Source organism: Chrysemys picta, chromosome 3, assembly GCF_011386835.1.
Source record: "Chrysemys picta bellii isolate R12L10 chromosome 3, ASM1138683v2, whole genome shotgun sequence".
In the NCBI taxonomy this organism is placed as follows: Eukaryota; Metazoa; Chordata; order Testudines; family Emydidae; genus Chrysemys; species Chrysemys picta.
This window is the reverse complement of record NC_088793.1, coordinates 466,336-490,650: the sequence shown is the minus strand read 5'-3', so window position 1 is coordinate 490,650 and position 24,315 is coordinate 466,336. Positions and strand designations below refer to the sequence as shown.

General features: G+C 63.8%; 1 protein-coding gene across 1 annotated transcript; it reads left to right on the top strand.

The window, feature by feature from the left end:
• The first annotated feature begins 332 nt into the window (after positions 1 to 332).
• EIF2B4 (eukaryotic translation initiation factor 2B subunit delta) lies at positions 333 to 24,013 on the top strand. Its single transcript, XM_065587273.1, has 14 exons — positions 333 to 354; positions 2,464 to 2,559; positions 3,245 to 3,288; positions 4,144 to 4,276; positions 5,395 to 5,604; positions 6,413 to 6,495; positions 9,656 to 9,746; positions 10,703 to 10,818; positions 11,400 to 11,476; positions 14,145 to 14,247; positions 21,725 to 21,852; positions 22,865 to 23,042; positions 23,156 to 23,336; positions 23,765 to 24,013. Exons 1-14 carry the CDS (start codon positions 333 to 335, stop codon positions 23,962 to 23,964), a joined length of 1,662 nt encoding a protein of 553 aa, XP_065443345.1. The 3' UTR covers positions 23,965 to 24,013.
• Positions 24,014 to 24,315: the final 302 nt, after the last annotated feature.

Below are 24,315 nucleotides of genomic sequence, written 5' to 3'. Positions count from 1 at the left end.
TTGTCCAATGTTTCAATCCAGACTGGCTGGTTTCTAAGAGTTCTGCTCTAGGAATCGCTGTGGGGCAGGTCTCTGGCCTGTGCTATCCAGGGGTCAGGCTGGGGGATCACACCGGTTCCTTCTGTCCTGGGGATCTAGGACTCTGGTATTTGCTCTTAGGTGTGTGACTGTATACGTGGTTGTATTGCAACACGCTGATGGAGCAGATCTTACCCCAGTGACCCACTTGCCCTGAGTGACTCCTCTAGGAGCCCAGATGGGACGGTTTGCAGCTGTCCGCAGCTTTGGAAGGGTGGGGTGTCAGGGCCCTTGCGTGGCTCCCTGGAAGGGAGATGACGCTTTCCCTGCAGGACGGTGTGGTGTGTGTTCTCCCATCACAGGGGCTCCAGACCACACCTAGGGTTGCCAACTGTCTAATCAAACAAACCCAAACACCCTTGCCCTGCCCCCTGGCCCATGGACCCCACCCCTTCTCTGAGGCCCTGCCCAGCTCACTCCATTCCCCCCTCTGTCACTTGCTCTCCTTCACCCTCGATCACTTTCACTGAGCTGGGGCAGGAGGTTGTGGTGTGTGGGCCCAGAAGCGGCCGGCACATCTCTGCGGCCCCTGGGAGGGGGCAGGGGACTCCACACACTGTCCCTGCCTGCAGGCACTGCCCCTGCAGCTCTCATGGGCCACAGTTCCCGGCCAATGGGAGCTGCGGAGTCAGTGCTCAGGACGGGGGGGGGGGGGGGTGCACAGAGACCCCCTGTTCCCCGCCAGGGGTTGCAGGGATGTGCCAGTTGCTTCTGGGAGCAGCGTGTGGCCAGGACAGGCAGGGGCCTGCCTTAGCCCTGTTGTGCCGCCGGACTTTTAGCGGCCTAAAATCTCCCGATTTGGCTTCAGTAGCCTCTGGGAGATTGAGCCCGATTCCAGGAGACTCCTGGTGAACCCGGGAGGGCTGGCGACCCTAAGCACACCGGGCATAAGGGCTGGGGCCGGGCAGCCAGTGGGGAGGCAGGGAAGCTGCTTGTGGGATGGGGCTGGGGCTCCGTGACCCAAGCTGGCATCGTCCCTGCATTTAGCATAGCCCGTCCCCCGGAGACCCAGCACCGGGCGCTCGTCTCCCCCCAGGGCGTGGGGCAGGCTGCAGGGGACAGGGGCCATGGGCGGTGCAGCCGCGGAGCAGCAAATCTGGCTGAGGGGCTTGTGGGTGAGATGGGAGCCACGCTCCAGACGGGTCCCGGGGCCAGGACAGGCCTTTAGCAGGGACAGACGGGCCGAAGCTTTCGCCATGAGCTCCTGGCAGGGGGCTGGGAGCGGGGGGGTTACACCCCAGAGCCCAGCGGGGGGTGGGTGGTATTCACCCCTCCCCCACCTAGCCAGCCGGCGGGGGGGGGTTACACCCCAGAGCCCACCGGGGGGGGGGGACGGAATTCACCCCTCCCCCACCCAGCCAGCCGTGGGGGGTTACACCCCAGAGCCCAGCGGGGGGTGGGTGGTATTCACCCCTCCCCCACCTAGCCAGGCGGCGGGGGGGGGGGGTTACACCCCAGTGGGGGGGGGATTCACCCAGCCAGCCGGCGGGGGGGGGTTACACCTCAGTGGGGGGGGGGATTCACCCAGCCAGGCGGCGGGGGGGGGTTACACCTCAGTGGGGGGGGGATTCAGCCAGCCGGCGGGGGGGGGGGTTACACCCCAGTGAGGGGGGGATTCACCCAGCCGGCGGGGGGGGGTTACACCCCAGTGTGGGGGGGGATTCACCCAGCCAGCCGGCGGGGGGGGGGTTACACCCCAGTGGGGGGGGGGATTCACCCAGCCAGCCGGCGGGGGGGGGTTACACCTCAGTGGGGGGGGGGGATTCACCCAGCCAGCCGGCGGGGGGGGGGGGTTACACCCCAGTGGGGGGGGGGATTCACCCAGCCAGCCGGCGGGGGGGGGGGTTACACCTCAGTGGGGGGGGGATTCACCCAGCCAGCCGGCGGGGGGGGGTGTTACACCCCAGTGGGGGGGGGGATTCACCCAGCCAGCCGGCGGGGGGGGGGGGTTACACCTCAGTGGGGGGGGATTCACCCAGCCAGCCGGCGGGGGGGGGTTACACCTCAGTGGGGGGGGGATTCACCCAGCCAGCCGGCGGGGGGGGGGTTACACCCCAGTGGGGGGGGGGATTCACCCAGCCAGCCGGCGGGGGGGGGGGGTTACACCTCAGTGGGGGGGGGATTCACCCAGCCAGCCGGCGGGGGGGGGGGGGTTTACACCTCAGTGGGGGGGGATTCACCCAGCCGGCGGGGGGGGGGGGGGGTTTCACCCAGCCAGCCGGCGGGGGGGGGGGGTTACACCCCAGCGGGGGGGGGATTCACCCAGCCAGCCGGCGGGGGGGGGGGGTTACACCCCAGTGGGGGGGGATTCACCCAGCTGGCGGGGGGGGGTCACACCCCAGTGGGGGGGGATTCACCCAGCTGGCGGGGGGGGTCACACCCCAGTGGGGGGGGCGGTTCCCCCTCCGGCCGGGGGCGGCGCTGTGGGCGGCCGGGCCCGGCGCAGGCTGCAGCGATGGCGGAGCGGGGGCGGGCGGAGCGGTGAGTGCGAGCGCCGGGCCGGGTCCCCCCCCGAGCCCCCCCTCGTATCGGCCCCCCCGAACCCCCCCGTATCAACCCCCCGAGCCCCCCCTCGGTATCGGCCCCCCTCGAACCCCCCCGTGTCACCCCGACGAACCCCCCCGCGGTATCGGCCCCCCTCGAACCCCCCCGTGTCACCCCCCCCGCCCAGAGCCCCCCCGAACCCCCCCGCGGTATCGGCCCCCCCCGAACCCCCCCCGTGTCACCCCCCCGAACCCCCCTCGGTATCGGCCCCCCTCGAACCCCCCCGTGTCACCCCGACGAACCCCCCCGCGGTATCGGCCCCCCTCGAACCCCCCCGTGTCACCCCCCCGCCCAGAGCCCCCCGAACCCCCCCGCGGTATCGGCCCCCCCGAACCCCCCCCGTGTCACCCCCCCGAACCCCCCTCGGTATCGGCCCCCCTCGAACCCCCCCGTGTCACCCCGACGAACCCCCCCGCGGTATCGGCCCCCCGAACCCCCCCGGTATCGGCCCCCCCCGAACCCCCCCGTGTCACCCCCCGAGCCCCCCCTCGGTATCGGCCCCCCCGAACCCCCCGTGTCACCCCCCCGATATCGGCCCCCCCGAACCCCCCCGCGGTATCGGCCTCCCTCGACCCCGCCCCCCGTCGCCCCCCCCCCCTCACGCCCTGCCCTTCTGTTTCAGGGGCTGGTCCCCTGCCGAGCCGCGAGCCGCCCGCAGACGGACAGGTGAGGGGTGAGGGGCCGGGGTTGGGCTGGCTGAAGGAGGGGGGCTGGGCTGGGGGGCTGCAGCAGGCAGGGGGGGGGGGGGCTGGCTGCAGGAGGGGGGTTGGGGGGCCGGGCTGGGGGGCTGCCCCCGTGGCTGCAGCAGGCAGGCTGTGTGTGTGTGGGGGGCTGGCTGCAGGAGGGGAGTTGGGGGCCGGACTGGGGGCTGGGCTGGGGGCTGCAGGAGGCAGGCTGAAGGGGGGGGCTGGCTGCAGGAGGGGGGTTGGGGGGCCGGGCTGGGGGCTGGGCTGGGGGCTGCAGCAGGCAGGCTGTGGGGGGGGGGGCTGGCTGCAGGAGGGGGCTTGGGGGGCCGGGCTGGGGGCTGCAGGAGGCAGGCTGAGGGGGGGGGCTGGCTGCAGGAGGGGGGTTGGGGGGCTGGGCTGGGGGCTGCAGGAGGCAGGCTGAGGGGGGGGGCTGGCTGCAGGAGGGGGCTTGGGGGGGCTGGGCTGGGGGCTGCAGGAGGCAGGCGGGGGGGGGGGGCTGGCTGCAGGAGGCAGGTTGGGGGTCCGGGCTGGGGGGCTGCCCCCGTGGCTGCAGCAGGCAGGCTGTGTGTGTGTGTGGGGGGGGCTGGCTGCAGGAGGGGGGTTGGGGGGCCGGGCTGGGGGCTGGGCTGGGGGGCTGCAGCAAGCAGGCTGTGTGTGTGTGGGGGGCTGGCTGCAGGAGGGGGGTTGGGGGGCCGGGCTGGGGGGCTGCCCCCGTGGCTGCAGCAGGCAGGCTGTTAGTGTGTGTGTATGTGGGGGGGGCTGGCTGTGGTACCGCTGCCCGCAGAGCGGGGGGGAGCTGCCCATGGGGGCCGTGCTGACTCGGGGTCCCCCCCAGACCCAGGAGCTCTCCAAGGAGGAGAAGCTGCAGTTGCGGAAGGACAAGAAGCAGCAGAAGAAGAAGCGGAGAGATGAGAAGGGGCAGCCACCTGAGTCCTCCATCCCTGGGCACCCGCAGGCCCCGCCGCCAGGTACGGCTTGGGGCTGCCCCTTCTCGGCGTGACCCCGTCACCGACCCCCAGGGCCGGGCTACGCCCCCGCCTGGGAACAGTCCCTGGGAGGGGCCTTCAGTGACCCCAACTCCCCCCCCGGGTCTCACTCTTCCCCCAGGGTGAGCCACGCGGCCTCACCACCTCCTGAGACTGGGCCCCTGGGCCTGCAGCCCCCCTGCCCCCCCCCGGGGAGCGCCGGGCAGCGAGTCTGGGACAGACCTGGGGGAGACGTGTACAATCGGGGGGAGCAGCACCCCCCCGCCAGCGTCTGCGGGGACACCCAGCCAGCGCGGGCAGACAGGCGGGTGTATCCGCGGCCTGGCACACGGCACAGGCAGCCCTGGGGGAGCCCAGGGAAGTGACGGTCCCAGCGGAGTCCGTTCCGGGCAGCCGGCGCCCAACTGCAGTGACCCCTGTGGTTCAAGCTCTGTCTCCTTGGTCTGAGCCCCCACCCCCTGCCAGAGCCTTCAGCAGCCAACACTTATTCGCCCCCCCACTGCCCCCCCAGCCCGTTCTGAGCTGGGGATTGGTGTCCAGCTGCCCTGCGGAGAGGCGGGACGTCCCTCTCCCTCTGGGGTGTTGGGGATTGAATCTGCCACTGTCACCTGCAGAGCTGCGCTGGTGAGGCCTGGGCAGCTGAGCGACACTCACCCCCGTCTCCCCCTGCCCTGAGAGCACACAGCCCCTTTCCACCCACTCAGTAACGACGCAGCACCGATGGGAAACTGAGGCACACACAGGGCTCATAAAATATTACAAAAAATTCCCACTTTGTCCCAAGCCTTTGCTCATTTGCACGTGGCCCCTGGGTTACGAGCCCTCTGTCTGTCCATCCGGGTCCCACCTCTGACCGTCCCCTGGGCACACCCGACCAGCCATGGCACAGCAGGGCTACTGTCCCAATGCTACTGGTGGGGACTGGAGGCCCAGTGCCTGGCCAGTCTGTGGTGGAGCAGGGACATGACCCCCGGTCTCCTGAATCCTCATCGAGTGCTCTGACCACTGCGCCCCCCTCTCCTCCCGCCATGGGCCGTGTGCTCCCTGGAGCATGGGGATGCGGGAGGCTCCTGCACGCTGACCGGTCTCTCCTCTTGTAGGGGCTGTGCCCCCTGTGCCAGCCGCAGTGCCCAGCGAGGGCCTGGCCGGCAGCGAGAAGCCGGCGGGGGGGAAGAGCAAGGCGGAGCTGCGAGCAGAGCGCCGGGCCAAGCAGGAGGCCGACCGCGCCCTGAAACAAACCAAGAAAGTGGAGTCGACCCCGGCAGCTGCACCGGCCAAGCCCAGGCTGCCGCCCAGCGAGCCCCAGTCCAGTAAGGACAGAGCTGCCGTGCCACAGCTGCTCCCCTCCTCGGCATTGTGGGTTCAAAGGGGTCAGGGCAGTGCCCCCTGGGTGGGGCTGGGTGAGCCGGCGGAGGTCCGGGGCAGCGCCCCCTGGGTGGGGCTGGGTGAGCCGGCAGGAGTCCGGGGCAGCGTCCCCTGGGTGGGGCTGGGTGAGCCGGCGGGAGTCCGGGGCAGCGCCCCCTGGGTGGGGCTGGGTGAGCCGGCGGGAGTCCGGGACAGCGCCCCCCTGGGTGGGGCTGGGTGAGCCGGCGGGAGTCCGGGGCAGCGCCCCCTGGGTGGGGTGGGTGAGCCGGCGGGAGTCCGGGGCAGCGCCCCCTGGGTGGGGCTGGGTGAGCCGGCGGGAGTCCGGGGCAGCAGCCCCTGGGTGGGGCTGGGTGAGCCGGCGGGAGTCCGGGGCAGCAGCCCCTGGGTGAGCCGGTGGGGGTCTGACTCCGCATTCCCTGGATGAGCCGGCGGGAGTCCGGGGCAGCGCCCCCCCTGGGTGGGGCTGGGTGAGCCGGCGGGAGTCCGGGGCACTGCCTCCTGGGTGAGCCGGTGGAGGTCTGACTCCGCATCCCCTGGGTGCTGCCACATCTTCCCGGTGCCCAGGTCGCTGTGATTGTGCTTTTGCCCTCGTCCCCCACCCCCTTCCTGGGTCCCCAAGCTCTTTGTTGCCCCCGGCCCCTCTGGGGTGCTTGGGTCATGGTGGAGTGTGGTTGTGCCCCTCCCCCGGTGCCTGGGTGGCTCTGTGTTGGGGTCATGGCCCCCAGTTCAGCCCTTTCCCCTTGCTCCTGCCAGTGGTGAAGCGGGTGCCGGAGCACGTGCAGGTGGACGACCCAGCAGCACAGAGGAGACTGGCGAAGAAGCTGGAACGGCAGCAGGTAGAGGGTGCCCGGGCACTGCCACATGCCGAGGGACTTGCGGGGGGAAGGGCTGGGGAGAATAAGGTGATAGGGAACAGCCAGCATGGATTTGTGAAGAACAAATCATGTCAAACCAATCTGATAGCTTTCTTTGATAGAATAACGAGCCTTGTGGATAAGGGTGAAGCGGTGGATGTGGTATACCTAGACTTTAGTAAGGCATTTGATACGGTCTCGCATGATATTCTTATCGATAAACTAGGCAAATACAAATTAGATGGGGCTACTATAAGGTGGGTGCATAACTGGCTGGATAACCGTACTCAGAGAGTTGTTATTAATGGTTCCCAATCCTGCTGGAAAGGCATAACGAGTGGGGTTCCGCAGGGGTCTGTTCTGGGACCGGCTCTGTTCAATATCTTCATTAACGACTTAGATATTGGCATAGAAAGTACGCTTATTAAGTTTGCGGATGATACCAAACTGGGAGAGATTGCAACTACTTTGGAGGACAGGGTCATAATTCAAAATGATCTGGACAAATTGGAGAAATGGTCTGAGTTAAACAGGATGAAGTTTAACAAAGACAAATGCAAAGTGCTCCACTTAGGAAGGAAAAATCAATTTCACACATACAGAATGGGAAGAGACTGTCTAGGAAGGAGTACGGCAGAAAGGGATCTAGGGGTTATAGTGGACCACAAGCTAAATATGAGTCAACAGTGTGATGCTGTTGCAAAAAAAGCAAACATGATTCTGGGATGCATTAACAGGTGTGTTGTGAGCAAGACACGAGAAGTCATTCTTCCGCTCTACTCTGCTCTGGTTAGGCCTCAGCTGGAGTATTGTGTCCAGTTCTGGGCGCCGCATTTTAAAAAAGATGTGGAGAAATTGGAAAGGGTCCAAAGAAGAGCAACAAGAATGATTAAAGGTCTTGAGAACATGACCTATGAAGGAAGGCTGAAAGAACTGGGTTTGTTTAGTTTGGAGAAGAGAAGACTGAGAGGGGACATGATAGCAGTTTACAGGTATCTAAAAGGTGTCATGAGGAGGAGGGAGAGAACTTGTTCACCTTAGCCTCTAAGGATAGAACCAGAAACAATGGGTTTAAACTGCAGCAAGGGAGGTCTAGGTTGGACATTAGGAAAAAGTTCCTAACTGTCAGGGTGGTTAAACACTGGAATAAATTGCCTAGGGAGGTTGTGGAATCTCCGTCTCTGGAGATATTTAAGAGTAGGTTAGATAAATGTCTATCAGGGATGGTCTAGACAGTATTTGGTCCTGCCATGCGGGCAGGGGACTGGACTCGATGACCTCTCGAGGTCCCTTCCAGTCCTATAATCTATGATTCTATGATTCTATGAATCTATGAATGCCGTGTGCTCTCATCTCCGTGAAGGGGGACGCCCGAGGTGCCAGGCACAGTGTTAGCTGTGCCTGGGGTGGGTGGCGTAGTGGGCTAGAAGGCTGTGCCCAGCGGGGGTCAGGGGCAGCTGGGCAGGGCCCAACGGGGCAGGAGTTAGGGGCACAGGGGTATGGGGCAGGCTGGGTGGCCGTGGAGGCAGGGCAGGTGAGTGGGGTGGCTGTGGGAACAGACAAGGTGTGTGGAGGCAGGTAGATCCTTCTGTCTCAGTGCGTTCTGTTATACCCAGGGGCTCTGCCCGCCCCCTCGCCGGCTGTGTTCGGCTGTGACCCAGACTAAGGGTCTCCCGTCACGCCAGGCGAGGGAACTCCCTTATCTGCTTAGTAACAGTAACCTGCCTGTGCCCATGCTCGCCAGGGCCTTTGGGGCCCTGTCTTGCTGGTTCTGTTCGGCGGGGCCGTCATGACCTGTCGTAGCCCCATCCCTGTTCTGTACCCAGATACCAGGGACGGTTCCTAGTAAGCCAAATGGCTGTGTTTGGCACTGCTCCCCAAAGGGTTAATCCTGGGCACCCTAAAACCTGGCCCCCCGTTGTATAGGTGCTGTTCATGTAGGTTACTAAGCAGCATGTGAGATCAATCTGTATATGGATCCTTTTCATACACTTTGGCCCTAATCGCTGGCTGACTTCCTGACGGGCAGGTTGGCTGTGCCAAGCGAGGGGGTGTCGGGGCTGTGTGCGGCAGGGCAGGGGTGGGGGGCGTGCCATGGGCAGGGTGTGCCCGCTGAGGAGGGGGCAGGTGGCAGTGACCAGCAGGGGTGAGGCCAGGGGTAGGGGTGGGCAGGCTGTGCCCGCTGGGGAGGGGGTAGGGGCAGGTGGGCGGTATCTGGTGGGAGAGGGGATGGGCCATGGGCAGGCTGTGCCCATGGGGGAGAGGGCAGGGGGCAGGTGGGCAGTGCCCAGCAGGGATGAGGCGAGGATGCGGGTGTGCCATGGGCAGACTGTGCCCACTGGGGAGGGGGCAGGGGCAGGTGGGTGGTGTCTGGTGGGGGAGGGAGTGGGCCATGGGCAGGGGCATGGGCAGGTGGGCGGTGCCCGGCAGGGGTGGGGGCAGGGCATGGGTGTGCCATGGGCAGGGTGTGCCCGCTGAGGAGGGGGCAGGGGCAGGTGGGCGGTGCCCAGCAGGGGTGAGGCCAGGGGTGCAGGTGTGCCATGAGCAGGCTGGGTCTCGCAGAGGAGGGGGCAGGTGGCATTGCCCAGCAGGGGTGAGGCCAGGGGTGCAGGTGTGCCATGGGCAGGCTGGGTCTCGCAGAGGAGGGGGCAGGGGCAGGTGGGCATTGCCCAGCAGAGGTGAGGCGTGCCATGGGCAGGCTGGGTCTCGCAGAGGAGGGTGCAGGTGGCAGTGCCCAGCAGGGGTGAGGCCAGGGGTGAGGCGTGCCATGGGCAGGCTGGGTCTCGCAGAGGAGGGGGCAGGTGGCAGTGCTCAGCAGGGGGGAGGCCAGGGGTGAGGCATGCCATGGGCAGGCTGGGTCTCGCAGAGGAGGGGGGCAGGTGGGCGGTGCCCAGCAGGGGTGAGGCCAGGGGTGCAGGCGTGCCATGGGCAGGCTGGGTCTCGCAGAGGAGGGGGCAGGTGGCAGTGCCCAGCAGGGGTGATGCATGCCATGGGCAGGCTGGGTCTCGCTGAGGAGGGGGCAGGAGGGCATTGCCCAGCAGGGGTGAGGCCAGGGGTGCAGGTGTGCCAAGGGCAGGCGGGGTCTCGCAGAGGCCTTTGCCGACCCGCACTGAAGCAGCGTGCTCTGAAATTTCCATGCCAGGTTCCTCTGAGGCCAGACTATGGCGCGAAAGTCAACCTCTTCTCCCACTTGCACCAGTACAGCCGGAAGGTGCCGCTGACCCAGCAGATGAGGTTTGTGCCCCTGGCCCCGAGGCTGGTGAAGACGTCGGCTGCAGCCTGCGCTCTGGGGTGGGCTGTGCCCAGGCAACTTGGCCTCCGTGTGTCCTTCCCGGATGTGGGGAAGCTGGCAAGGCCCCGTCTGGGGCGACGCCCAGTTGCTGTGGGCTGCCCAGCTCTGGGTGCCCACTCCAGGGGCAGGTCTTGCTGCCCTGGTGGGGCGAAGGGTGAGCCCTGGCCAGCTGTGGGGGTTGGCTGGGACATCCCATTTCCTGCATGTGGGGAGGGTATGGGGCGTGGGGGCCTACTGGCTGTGTGTGTGTGTGGGGGGGTATAGAATGAAGGGGGCACCCAGTGTGTGTTGGAGGAGTATGGGGTGAGGGGGGCACCCTATGACGGTGTGTAAGGGTGTCTGGGGGACGGGGTACGGGGTAACCTGGGTGGTTAGGGGAGTATGTGACAAATAGGGAGTCCTGGCCTGGGACGAGTGTGGGGCAAAGGGTGATGCCCCAGGTGTGTGCGTGGTGGGGTGACGGGGATGCCCTGGGGGTGTGAGTGTGTGTGTGTGTGTGGGGGGATGACAGGGATGCCTTGGGTGTATATGGGGGTTATGGGGTGATGGGGATGCCCTAGGTGGGTGTGGGGGTGCCCTGGGAGGAGGTGATGCGAGTGCCCTGGGTGGGTGTGTAAGTTACAGGGTGACAGGGATGTCCCGGGTGCGCCTGGGGGTTACAGGTGATGGGGGTGCCCTGGGGGGAGGTGACGGGGATACCCTGGATGTGTGTGGGGGGTGGCCTGGTTCATGAAGGGCACATGTGCCTCTCCCTGGCAGGTTGATCCCTTGGGGGCTCACCATGGAAGCTCTGGGGGGGGTTACCCAGCACTGGGGGCCCTAGGGTCCTTCCCCTTCTGCGCTGGTGTAGCCTCCCAGCTCCAAGGCCTCTCATCTGTGCCCTGCGTGTGTCCCCAGCATCCCCTGCCACGGCGATCCATCCGGCCGTGGTGCGGCTCGGCCTGCAGTACTCCCAGGGACTGCTGAACGGCTCCAACGCACGCTGCCTCGCCCTGCTGCAAGTCTTCAGACAGGTACCGCTGACCCACCCGCTGCGCCAGCTCCCCCTGCTGCGCCAGGCTGAGATGCTGCATCCTGCCCCAGCTCGGGGCCTGGGCCCGGGTCCGGGTCCGTCGTACCCTCGGGCTGCGCCAGCGCCAGCTCTCCCCGCGGGGCGCAGGCTGAGACACTGTGTCCTGCTCTGGCTCGGGGCCTGGGCCTGGGCCTGGGTCCCTCGCTCCCTCGGGCTGCGCCAGTCTGTCGTGTGCCGGCTCCCTGGGCCGGTGAGGCCAGGCCCTGCGTGGTACCGCAGCCCAGCCTGGGAGCAGAACAGGTCGGGCTGCTGGTACCCACCCGCTGCAGAGCCTGACGAACTGCCCCGTCCACCCCAGGGCTGCCAGTGCCTCCTGCCCTGTCCCCCCAGCGCTGCCGGTGCCTCCTGCCCTGTCCCCCCAGCACTGCCGGTGCCCCCGCCACCCGGCGCTGCCAGTGCCCCCCAGCTGTCTGGAAGCCTTGCTCTCCCGCTCTGCCAATGCCCTCTGCAGCGACCGGCGAGGCAGGCTGGGATACCCTGTCCTGGTGCCAGGGTGTCATGGTCTCGCCCTGCTTGTTCCAGGTGATCCGGGATTACTCAACACCGCCCAACGAGGAGCTCTCGCGAGACCTGGTGGCCAGGCTGAAGCCCTACATCAGGTGAGGCCGAGAGAGACGGGGGCGGCAGGATGTTCCAAGGGAGGGGCTCTTGGGGCTGCAGTTCATATGGGTACCGGGCCTGTGGTTCTCCCCCGTCCCTCCCAGTCCGGGCTGCCCATCTCCGCTGGCGCTGCCGTTCCCGCTCCCCCCCAGCCTGGGCTGCCCATCTCTGCTGGCGCTGCCGTTCTCCCCCGTCCCCCCGGCCTGGGCTGCCATCTCCGCTGGCGCTGCCGTTCCCGCTCCCCCCAGCCTGGGCTGCCCATCTCCGCTGGCGCTGCCGTTCCCGCTGCCCCCCAGCCTGGGCTGCCCATCTCCGCTGGCGCTGCCGTTCTCCCCCGTCCCCCCAGCCTGGGCTGCCCATCTCCGCTGGCGCTGCCGTTCCCGCTCCCCCCCCAGCCTGGGCTGCCCATCTCCGCTGGCGCTGCCGTTCTCCCCCGTCCCCCCCAGCCTGGGCTGCCCATCTCCGCTGGCGCTGCCGTTCCCGCTCCCCCCAGCCTGGGCTGCCCATCTCCGCTGGCGCTGCCGTTCTCCCCTGTCCCCCCAGCCTGGGCTGCCCATCTCTGCTGGCGCTGCCGTTCTCCCCTGTCCCCCCAGCCTGGGCTGCCCATCTCCGCTGGCGCTGCCGTTCCCGCTTCCCCCAGCCTGGGCTGCCCATCTCCGCTGGCGCTGCCGTTCCTGCTCCCCCCCCAGCCTGGGCTGCCCATCTCCGCTGGCGCTGCCGTTCTCCCCCGTCCCCCCAGCCTGGGATGCCCATCTCCGCTGGCGCTGCCGTTCTCCCCTGTCCCCCCAGCCTGGGCTGCCCATCTCCGCTGGCGCTGCCGTTCTCCCCTGTCCCCCCAGCCTGGGCTGCCCATCTCCGCTGGTGCTGCCGTTCTCCCCTAGCCCCCCAGCCTGGGCTGCCCATCTCCGCTGGCGCTGCCGTTCCCCGCTCCCCCCCCAGCCTGGGCTGCCCATCTCCGCTGGCACTGCCGTTCCGCTCCCCCCCAGCCTGGGCTGCCCATCTCCGCTGGCACTGCCGTTCCCGCTCCCCCCCAGCCTGGGCTGCCCATCTCCGCTGGCGCTGCCGTTCTCCCCTGTCCCCCCAGCCTGGGCTTCCCATCTCCGCTGGCGCTGCCGTTCTCCCCTGTCCCCCCAGCCTGGGCTTCCCATCTCCGCTGGCGCTGCCGTTCTCCCCTGTCCCCCCAGCCTGGGCTTCCCATCTCCGCTGGCGCTGCCGTTCCCGCTCCCCCCCCAGCCTGGGCTGCCCATCTCCGCTGGCGCTGCCGTTCTCCCCTGTCCCCCAGCCTGGGCTGCCCCATCTCTGCTGGTGCTGCCGTTCTCCCCTAGCCCCCCAGCCTGGGCTGCCCATCTCCGCTGGCGCTGCCGTTCCCGCTCCCCCCCCAGCCTGGGCTGCCCATCTCCGCTGGCACTGCCGTTCCCGCTCCCCCCCCGGCCTGGGCTGCCCATCTCTGCTGGCGCTGCCGTTCTCCCCCGTCCCCCCAGCCTGGGCTGCCCATCTCCGCTGGCGCTGCCGTTCTCCCCCGTCCCCCCGGCCTGGGCTGCCATCTCCGCTGGCGCTGCCGTTCTCCCCCGTCCCCCCGGCCTGGGCTGCCCATCTCCGCTGGCGCTGCCGTTCCCGCTCCCCCCAGCCTGGGCTGCCCATCTCCGCTGGCGCTGCCGTTCTCCCCTGTCCCCCCAGCCTGGGCTGCCCATCTCCGCTGGCGCTGCCGTTCCCGCTGCCCCCCAGCCTGGGCTGCCCATCTCCGCTGGCGCTGCCGTTCTCCCCCCGTCCCCCCAGCCTGGGCTGCCATCTCCGCTGTCGCTGCCGTTCCCGCTCCCCCCCAGCCTGGGCTGCCCATCTCCGCTGGCGCTGCCGTTCCTGCTCCCCCCCCAGCCTGGGCTGCCCATCTCCGCTGGCGCTGCCGTTCTCCCCCGTCCCCCCAGCCTGGGATGCCCATCTCCGCTGGCGCTGCCGTTCTCCCCTGTCCCCCCAGCCTGGGCTTCCCATCTCCGCTGGCGCTGCCGTTCTCCCCTGTCCCCCCAGCCTGGGCTTCCCATCTCCGCTGGCGCTGCCGTTCTCCCCTGTCCCCCCAGCCTGGGCTGCCCATCTCTGCTGGTGCTGCCGTTCTCCCCTAGCCCCCCAGCCTGGGCTGCCCATCTCCGCTGGCGCTGCCGTTCCCGCTCCCCCCCCAGCTGGGCTGCCCATCTCCGCTGGCACTGCCGTTCCCGCTCCCCCCCAGCCTGGGCTGCCCATCTCCGCTGGCACTGCCGTTCCCGCTCCCCCCCAGCCTGGGCTGCCCATCTCTGCTGGTGCTGCCGTTCCCGCTCCCCCCAGCCTGGGCTGCCCATCTCCGCTGGTGCTGCTGTTCCCGCTCCCCCCCAGCCTGGGCTGCCCATCTCCGCTGGCGCTGCCGTTCCCGCTCCCCCCCAGCCTGGGCTGCCCATCTCCGCTGGTGCTGCCGTTCTCCCCTGTCCCCCCAGCCTGGGCTGCCCATCTCCGCTGGCGCTGCCGTTCCCCGCTCCCCCCCCAGGCCCAGGCTGGGTGTTACTGGGCAGGGGTTTCTCTGCAGAAGCTGAAAAGTTGCTGATCCTCAGTAATGATCCCAGGTGCTCCCCCGCTCTGGGATGCTCCCTGCCCCCTAGGCCTGGCTCCAGTCCATGCCCCTCAGTGTTTGTCTCCTCTCTGCAGTTTCCTGAACCAGTGCCGGCCCCTCTCCGCCAGCATGGGCAACGCCATTAAGTACCTCAAGAAGGAGATCTCGGGCCTGTCCAGCAGCCTGAGAGAGGAGGAGGTGAGCAGGCGCCTGAGGGCAGGCCACGGGCTTGAGGCCGTTTCAGCTGGAGGAAGCCGGCAGAGGGGCCTGGGGGTTCACCAGGGCTACAGGAGGGGCCTGCCCAAGAGGCTGTAAGGACACTAGGTCGCTGTGTGGTGAAGCAGGTCCTGCCAGGGATCAGAAACTGGTTAGGAGCCAGGACACAGCGTCCTGTCACCTTCCATCGCGGCTCGAGGTGCTGAACTAGATCTCGTTAGTGTATTTATTGATGAGGGAATCGGGGGAGCAGTGAAGGGGCAGAATGTGCAGGTGACGCTGAGTTATGTAGGGTCGTGAGGAACTTCAGGGTCCATCTGCATTGCACACTGCGTTCGCCCAGCCATCCCCCAGCACTGGTATGAACAGCACTGCAGCCGGGGAGGCTCTGCTGGGGGAGTACAGACACTCCTGCCCCCTGGTGGTAGCACCGGGGCACGTGCCCTACATGGCTCTGCTCGCCCATGCGGCACCCCCATTCACACTGATGTTCTTAGCATCGTAGTGTCCCACCGCTGGACTCTGACCCTGCTGCAGGGAGAGGCTCCGGCAGCGGGTGGGAGGCAGCAGGGAGAGGCAGCGGGGAAAGGCTCCGGCAGCTCCCCAAGGAATTTTCCCCCAATGCACAAGTGGCAGGATGGATTTTGGTTTTTTCGCCTTCCTCTGAAGCATCAGAGACTGGGCACTGCAGGAGATGGGACACTACGCAGGGTGGCCCATTGCTCTGGGGTGGTGCAGAGAATCCTTTCTACATGCCCAGATGCTAGTCTTGCTCACAGGCTCAGGGTCAAACTGAAGGACAGATTTGGGGTTGGGAAGGAATTTTCCCCAGGTCAGATTGGCAAGGGCCCTGGGGATTTTTCATCTCCCTCTGCAGTGTGGGGCTTGGGTTGTCTGCTGGGATCACCTGGGCATGTCTCACCTGATCAATTCCCTGCCATTGCGGGGGCCACAGCCCTGGAGGCACCTCGGTCTCTCCAGTTCTCTGCCTGTGGCCACAACTGCTCAGTCTCCTGAGGGCTGAAGTGCTGCAGTTTAACTAATACCTTTGGGGTTTGTGTAGGGCTGGAGAAGTGGGGTTCCGGGTGGGTAAGGACTGCACTCGCGGTGTCTGATAACAAGTGACACGTGGAATTGGGTGTGGAGCACCGGCGTGGAGGAAGGTTGCCTCTTCCACAGTGATGATCACTTTGTGGTGCCAGGGATTGTGATTTTATAGCGTGAGAGTTCTTTGACAAGGGCTGTCTTGTACCCAGTGCCGCTCAGTGTTAACCTGTTCTGTGTGGTGAGAGACCCAAAGGTCTAGCCGGGACGTCCGGAGAGCTGGGCCATGGGGGCTGGGCCTTCATGTGGCACATATTGACATCAAAGTGGTTTTTGATTGGTTGCCAAGTCAGCAGCCCTCCCTCAGTCCCCTTGTGCCACTGTTGTGTTCGTTTAGATACAGCAAATGGGCCAAAGGTGGTAACCGAACCCAGCCACCGTCCAACATTAAACAGTGTTAAACGAGGGGCAGGGCAGGGGTTGGTACCCAGAGACCTCAGCCTGCCGAGGACCAGGGCAAAACACCCCATTAAACAGCCTGTTCACCTGCTATTACAGAAGAGGACGACCAACAGTTAAAGCGTTTGAAATGTAAAGCAGTAAATCAGGCTTTTCTAACAACAGCATCCCGTGTTCCCTTGCCCTGTAGCTGGAGAGGGTTGTAGAAGGAAAATCCCCCAGCTGCTTGACCGTCTCCTAGACGGTATCAGCTGCTTGACCGACTCCTAGATGGTATCAGCTGTTGTTATGGGAAGAAGTGAAGAAGCGAGTTGAGATGAGCTGGAGCTGCTGCTGCTGTTAAAGTCAATCCCGCTTCATCCCAGGTGGTCGGGATTCAGCTGTGGCCGGTGGAGGTGGCGATGTCGTCTGGATCTCTCTCTCTGGCCTGTTCTGGTCAGGACGCCCAAAGCCCAGGGTCCCTGGAAATGGTGGAGATAGCAGCCATGACGGTGAAGCTCACTTGAGTAGTCACCGTCTGTTCTTCCTCTCCATCCTTCTGTCCGTCTTCTCCCCACCTCCAAAGTCTCTTTAAGGACCCACATGGGGAGCAGTGGGGGAATAGCCCATCCCCTCGTTATTTTGTCCACCAATTAGGCCTGATATCTGAATATATTAACTTCTGGCTCCACATCATCTGTTTCTAACCATTAGAATTTCAACACTTCTTGGATTGTATCAGCATGGCCTTCTGGTGTACACTAATCCCGTCTCTCTCTGGTTCTCTTGCACCTGTTTATAACATTCTTTATTGAAAATGACTTGACCTACACTGTACATTTCTAAGCAGGCAAATGTTACAGGCCACCCATGGCAGCAATACGGAGCCTGGCGAGTGCCCGCCCGCTGACTTTCTCCTACCTTCAGACTCATCTTCTACATCCAGTTTGGTGACAAAATGCTTCTTCACCCCCCTCTTAGCTTCAGTTCATTCTCTCCTGTGGACGTTTCGCGCTGTCCGTCCCCCAGTGCAGCGGGACGCGGCGCATTGCACTGACCATGTGTTAGACTCTAAACTTGCAGGGTGTAAGCCAAGCCCCCTGTCGACAGGCATGGCCGATGCCTTTTCTGTCTGGGGCAGAGCCACATCCCCGTTAGGCGCACAGGGGGTAAGGACTCGCAAGTCGAGGGAGGCGTGGCTGAAATGTGCGTCACTCAGACCTGGCGGAGACGTCCACCTCCCTCCAAGGAGCCCACAGACTCATCCTCAGCGAGTGCCCTGTGAGCAGACCCACGCCTGGGCCCGAGCAGCATGAGGAAGGCAGGCAAGACAACTGTAGCAAAATCGGCACAGGGCACATCAACGCTGTTTGCCCTGGAACTATCAGCATCCCTGCTGCTATCGCGGCACCAAGGTTAGCTACTGCTTTGGTACCGGTACCGGCAGAGCCTGCACCAGCTGCTCCAGCAGAGACACCATCATCACTGCAGCAGGCACGAGTGTAGGGCCCGGCAGAGACAGACACGGCTCCAAGCACAGAGACATCGCCCCATCGGGAGGAAAGGGCAGGGTGCCGTTGTGCTCTGCCAAGGCAGCAGTGCTAAATCACTGACAGAGGCACCATGGAACGCCCACTGAGCCATTGGGTTCCCTGCTGGGCAGCCATTGGCACAGAGCTGGAGCAGAGACATCCCCTGTGGCACTGGCCAAGGAATACGCCTCGTCATCGTCACCAAACTGTGCCTTCTTCCCTGCACCAAGCAGAGACGCCTCCCCGCTTCTGTCTGACAGCGGCCCTAGAGGCGGTACCGAGGATCCCTCTCGTAGGAGGCCAGAGTGGTGTTGAGCTGTCCTATATACCATGCTACACTGGCTCCTTTTCCTTCCCTCATTCTTCTTAGCAGGTCCAAATATACCCGTCATGCCCGGCCCTGGTCCCACCCCTTACAACTTATGGTCATGTTCTGTCTTGGAGGGTCTTGAGTCTGGGGGCTTCGGTACCCCCTCATAGGAGGGGTAGGGAGTGAGGTTGTGTTTTGGGCAGGATTACCATTTCTTTGGCTTTTAGTGTTTCTTATGCTCCCCTTCCCCTTGCCTCTCCTGACCAGTTGCTTGACCTTGGCTTGGGAGAGGAGTCAGGTAGCCTTCAAGTGTATGCTCGTATATAAAACTCCCGCCATACCCAGCAACACTTCAACTCTCTTCCTTATTGTCTCACATTGTGCGGTAAACCCCATCTATAGTGGGCAGATGCTACACACTGTGTCTTTGTTCACACATGTTAGTAAGAATATAAAAGTATCAAAAATCAAACCCAAAATTCTATCTCGGGCTAACAACCAGGCCTAGATGCTAACAGTAATGTCTCACCCTCCTGGGCGTAGCGTTCACGGGGGCCATTGTCGACTCCAGCCAGAAAAGGCGTGCATGCCCGAGAGTGGGCTCCGGCACTACAGGGGCCAGGACAGCCATGTCTTGCAGCGCTAGCTGGCGTGTTTGCATGCGTGCACAGGGAGTCTCTTGCCGGACGTCAGCTGCAGTCCCTCTGACTCTGGCTCAGGTCGGTCTCGTCTCCACCGTGCCTTCCAATCGGGAGGGATGTGTCTGCTCCAGCATGTCACTGCAGAGCTGCAGGTGGTTGGGCCCCACACACCCTTTCCAGTCCCCTCGCCAGTGAAGACACTGATCACGCATGTGTCAGGCAGGGGTCTCACTTGGATCAGTTACAGATTCAGGGGACTTGGTCCCCGGCCGGCGTGGAGGGAATATCCTGGAGCTCAGGCTGGTGTGACATTCCTACCTGTCTGCTGGAATTCAGCCCTGCAGAGCTTCCTGCATGACACACGCAGCATCGAAAAGGAGACGCCTGCTCCTCACACGTCTGGAGGCCGTCAGGGTCTGGACTCGATGCCGTCCAAACAAGGTGTCTCCGTTGGCCCTACCATCGCCCACGGCAGCCAGCAAGAACCGAGAGGGTTTCATGAGCAGTCAGCAGCCACGCATGGTCCCCGCACAGACCCATACTTTGCCTTGGGGGTTCCCCTAAGAGGCCCCTTCGCCACCACAGACGATGCCGAAAGTCAGAACTTTGGCTCCCAAGAAGGGCTGAGCCCAGGATCGTCCCCGGAGCTCATCCTCCTGCAGTAGAATGGAGCCTGCTGCACCCGATTCCCACGGTGATCTCCCACAGTCCGTCTCATTGCCCCGTTGGCCAAAGCAGTTGTGACTCACAGCCCTGTGACAAATGTCCGTCCACCCGCCGATCCGGCTCCTGGAGCTCCATCCAGACCCGGGGTCGCTGCATCTGATGGCATGGCTGTGGGCTGACTCAGTGCCACGGGCAGGCACTGCTCCCTGGGGGCCTAGGAAATCCTACCTGAATGCAGGAAAATATCTGCCAGACTGACGGACTCCTCTAGGTGGAAGGTGGTCTCAATATGGCAGCCCAGCCCAGTTTGGTCTGAGGCCCAGCTTCAGTCCCAAAGATCCTGGACTCCCTGTTACACTGGAAGCAGGCTGGCTTTCGCTTCGCTCTGTTAACGCGCCTCTCGCAGCATTTCAGCTCGCCCCGCTGTGCGGTCGTGCCTGGTCTTTTCACACACCCCTCTCCCTAGTGTCGAGATTTCCAAGGGACTCCTGCGTTGATCAGAGAACCTGCCTCTGCCTGGGACCTCCTGAGAGTCGTGGGGGAGCCTCGGTTCGAGCCGCTCTCAGGACGGTCCCTGCACCACCTCACTCTGAAGTCAGTCTTGCTAGTGGCTGTGACTTCAGGGACGTATTGCTGAGCCTCCCTATGGGACAAGGTGGTGCTGAGACCTCAGCTGACGTTCAGTGCTGAGTTGGTCTCAGTTTTCCATCTGAATGGGCCAGTCCCTGCCAGACTTCTTCCCCGAGTCGCACTCGGTGCCAGGAGAAAAGAAACCACACGCGTGATGCATCCAGGGCTTTGCTTTGTTGTATTGACCAGACCAAACCATTCCGACCCCCCCATCCATTTGTTGCCAGAGCCCTGGACCAAGCCATCTCTTCACAGAGACTCTCGAAGTGGATCACACGCTGTACCTGGCAGCGTTACCAGCTGGCTGGTGCCTCCCCGCCGGCACACTCCTCCAGAGCCCAGGCAGCACTTCCGTCTGCTCCAGACACGTGCCAGTATCCGAGAACTGCAAGTAACCCGCTGACCTTGTCAAACCCTATGCCTGGGATTCACCAGCTAGGTCTGAGCCAGGGACTCCAGTCACGGCTAGCTGGAGCGCCTCATTCCCCGCCCTGAGGGACACTGCTCGCCAGTCACCAGCAGCGGGCTCCATGCTGACCTGTACTCGGAGAGACTGGTTACTTACCGGGCCGGAGCTGTGGTGCTTCGAGATGGATCCGTGTGGATCCCGTGACCCACCCTCTGGCCGGTGGATTTCCTGCTGTTGGCTGATCGCGGATGAATACAGAGACTTGGGACTCAAGTTCAGGAGTATTCTGCTTCTGTCCCCCTCTGCCCGTATCCACTCCTCAACCTGGCTCCGGTCCCCCTCTCCTCCTATCTGCCCACCTCCTGCCCTGGATCCCGCCTCCTCCCCACCCTGTCCCCCATTTCACACAGCTCTGTGTTTGAATCAACTCTTCCTCTTTCTTCTGATGCAGGGAGCCGGGCAGGGAACATTCTGCCCCTGCAGTCAGGGCTGGCCCCGGTGCTACGGGCGCGGTGCTATGGGAGCCGGGCAGGGGACGTGGCAGGGAACATGTTGGCCCCAGTGCGGTGCTACGGGCGCTGTGCTGCAGGGAGCCGGGCAGGGAACATTCTGTCCCTGCAGTCAGGGCTGGCCCCAGTGCGGTGCTACGGGCGCGGTGCTATGGGAGCCGGGCAGGGGACGTGGCAGGGAACATGTTGGCCCCAGTGCGGTGCTGTGGGAGCCGGGCAGGGGACGTGGCAGGGAACATGTTGGCCCCAGTGCGGTGCTATGGGAGCCGGGCAGGGGACATGGCAGGGAACATGTTGGCCCCAGTGCGGTGCTGTGGGAGCCGGGCAGGGGACGTGGCAGGGAACATGTTGGCCCCAGTGCGGTGCTATGGGAGCCGGGCAGGGGACGTGGCAGGGAACATGTTGGCCCCAGTACGGTGCTGTGGGAGCCGGGCAGGGGACGTGGCAGGGAACATGTTGGCCCCAGTACGGTGCTACGGGCGCTGTGCTGCAGGGAGCCGGGCAGGGAACATTCTGTCCCTGCAGTCAGGGCTGGCCCCGGTGCCCCAGCGCAGTTGTAGAGGGCTCTGTCCCCCTCAGTGGAGGTGTGATGGCAAAGGCCGATCCTCGCCTTGTTGTCTGTCGGAGTTGGAGCGTTAGCTCCTGTGGCCTGGCCAAATTCCAGCCTAGGTAATTTGTTTGGCTGAGCTATCCCCCTGCAGTTGTTTCGTAGAAGATCCTCCTTCCCCTGCTGATCTCATCTATTTTGCAGCATTTCTGTGTGGCTGTTACAGGTGCCCAGTTCCACCCTGGAGGGGACTGCACCTCCATATGGGTGGGGTGATGGAAGAGTGCTTTGGAGGCCTTGTAGCTGGAAGGTGCTACAGGAATGGCAGTCGCTCTGAGCCAGCCTATTCCCTGCAGGAGAGAGGGAGTAACCGCCCCCGGTTTCCTCTCCAGTCCTGTGGGGTGATGGGTCCTTTGGACTCAGGGTAAAGCCTGTGCCATGCAGTGCATCCTGCCCCCTGCTCATGAGGATGGGTTGGGGGGAGGGGAGCTGCCCTGGCTGAATTGTGCAGCACAGACCTGTTCCCTTCCCTTACTCCCCCAGTGCGGAGGGGCTCTCCTAAACCATATGCTGGGGCCCTGCGGCTGCTGGGCCCAGTCAGGGCGTCCTGGGTAGGCAGAATGGGAGTGCACACTCCTACCAGGAGGGAGGAGCATGGCCAGCTGTGGGGTGAGCCGGAGGGAAGGATGTCAGGGCTCTCAGGCCGCAGAGTGACGGCACTGCCTCTCCCCAGGCGAAGGGGAAACTGCAGGGCAGCATCGACGGATACGTGAGGGAGAAGATCCAGCTGGCAGCCGAAGCTATCTCCAAATATGCCTTCGAGAAGATCAGTGACGGTGATGTCATCCTGGTGTATGGATGGTACGGAGGAGGGTGCTTCCCTGTGTGGATGATCTGGCCCAGGGTGGAGGAGCTTATGTTCACTGTGGGCGAACTGGACAGTCCCAAACAAAAATACAGATACTTCAAAAGGCTAATTTCCCATGAGTAAAGTTGACTGGAAGGAAAATTTAGACAGAAAAATGTGAATGGAAATCAGGTGTTGTTTAAGATAAATTCATGAGATGGCTAAAAATCCATGATTCCACAATCACAGAAGAGGACAACTGTGCCTAAAAGCCCATCCTGGGTCAGTGGGGAAGTGAAGGCAGCAGTAAGAAATAAAAAAGCAATATATAACAAATGGGAAATAGATAGCAATTGATATAAACTAGAAGCTAAGAAGTGTAGAAAATTGATAAGGGAGGCTAAAGACCTCAGGGAACAATCCATGGCTGTCAGGGCTAGGGACAATAAGGAGTTCAAATATATCAGGAACAAAAGAAATCCTAGCAATGGTGTAGGCCCATTACTAGATGGAGATTTTGGTAATATTGTTAATGATGTGGAAAAGGCAGAACTGTTCAATAAATATTTCTGTTCAGTATTTGGAATGAAGCAGGATGAGCTTTAGAGAGTTTGATCTGTTTAGTTCAGTAAGAAACGTGAGAGGTGACTTTGTTAGTGTCATTACAGCACCTTCCCGGGGGGAGAACAGTGAGGGCTCTTCAGTCTAGTGCAGAAAGGCAGAACAAGAACCCATGGCTGGAAGCTGGAGCCCAACAAATCCAAACTAGAAAGAAGGCACAAAATTCTCACCAGGAGGGTGATGAACTCTTGGGGCAAACTGCCAAGGGCAGGGGTGGAGTCTCCCTCTGTCGATGGTTTCAGATCCAGACTGGCTGCCATTCTGAGTGTGCGTTAGCCTAACCCACGTTATTGGGCTCAGTGTCGGGGTAAATGGATGAGGTTCTCTGACCTGTGATATGCCAATTAGACTAGATGGTCCCTTCCTGCCTTAAGCTCTATGAATTCACTTGTGGTGTCCTGTCAGCTCCTCCTTAGTGAACCGCACACTGTGTGACGCCCATGACAATGGTCGTGCCTTCCGGGTGATCGTGGTGGACAGTCGGCCGCGGCTGGAGGGCCGGGACACGCTACGCAGGCTGGTGCGCGAGGGCATCCGCTGCACCTACGTCATGATCACCGCCATCTCCTACGTTCTGCCCGAGGTGAGCGGGCAGCTGTGCTGAGGGCAGAGGGGAAGGGTGTTCCTGGGGTGATGGAGGCAGAGCCTGCCACAGCTGTAGATTGGTGCTAGTTGACGCGGTGCCCCACCCTGCAGGTCTCCAAGGTGCTGCTGGGGGCTCATGCGCTGCTGGCCAATGGCTCCGTCATGTCCCGTGTGGGGACGTCCCAGATCGCGCTGGTGTCCAAGGCCTACAACGTGCCTGTGCTGGTGTGCTGCGAGACCTACAAGTTCTGTGAGCGGGTGCAGACGGACTCCTTTGTCTCCAACGAGCTGGGTACGTGCCCTGTGTCCTCCCGAGCCGTGGGCTATGTCCTCCCCTCCCCTCAGAGCAGCCGCTGGCCACAAGACTGGCCAATGTATGGCACGTCCCAGCGCTGTGCCCTACTCTAGCCAGTCGGGGAAGTCATGGGGGGCAGGGAGGGGCTGTGCCAGTGCCAGCGCCAGCCAGCTCCTTTGGCTGGGGCGCTGTCCGAGTGCTAGCCAGTTCCTCCAGCCAGTCAGGGAAGTCATGGGGGGAGGGGGGCTGTCCCGGTGCCAAGCAGCTCCTCTGGCTGGGGCAGGTGGGGTGGGGCTGTCCCAGTGCCAGCCAGTTCCTCTGGCCAGTCAGGGAAGTTATGGGGGGCTGTCCCAGTGCCGGCAGCTCCTCCTGGGGAGGGGGTGCAGGTATACCTTAGTTCCTGACCCTGTAGCATGTCTCTATAGATGACCCCGATGACCTGATCGTGCCCGGGAAGGGAGGAGCCCAGCTGCGTGGCTGGAAGGAGAACTCGTCCCTGCGCCTTCTCAATCTGGTCTATGACGTGACCCCCCCCGAGCTGGTGGACCTGGTGATCACAGACTTGGGCATGATCCCGTGCACCTCGGTGCCTGTCGTCCTGCGTGTCAAGAATGTGGAGCAGTAGTGGGCGGGATGGGGGCTGCACGGACCCTCAATAAACCCTGCTGATCTCACGGCTGCCTGCTGCGACTGCATGATTGGGGAACAGGGCCAGAGCTGCACTGCATGGGCCCCCACCTGCTCCCAGGGGAACCAGCCCCTCTGCCAGCCCCCTGGGGAACCAGCCCTGCCCCATGGGTTCCTCTGAGGGTACCCAGCCCCCCTGCCTCCACCTGCCTGCAGGGCAACCAACCCCTCCCCCATGGGCTCTTCTCAGGGTACCCAGCCCCCCCACATACCCTCAGGGGAACCAGCCCCCCACCTGTCACCAGGGCAACCAGTCCTGCCCCCATGGGCTCTTCTCAGGGTACCCAGC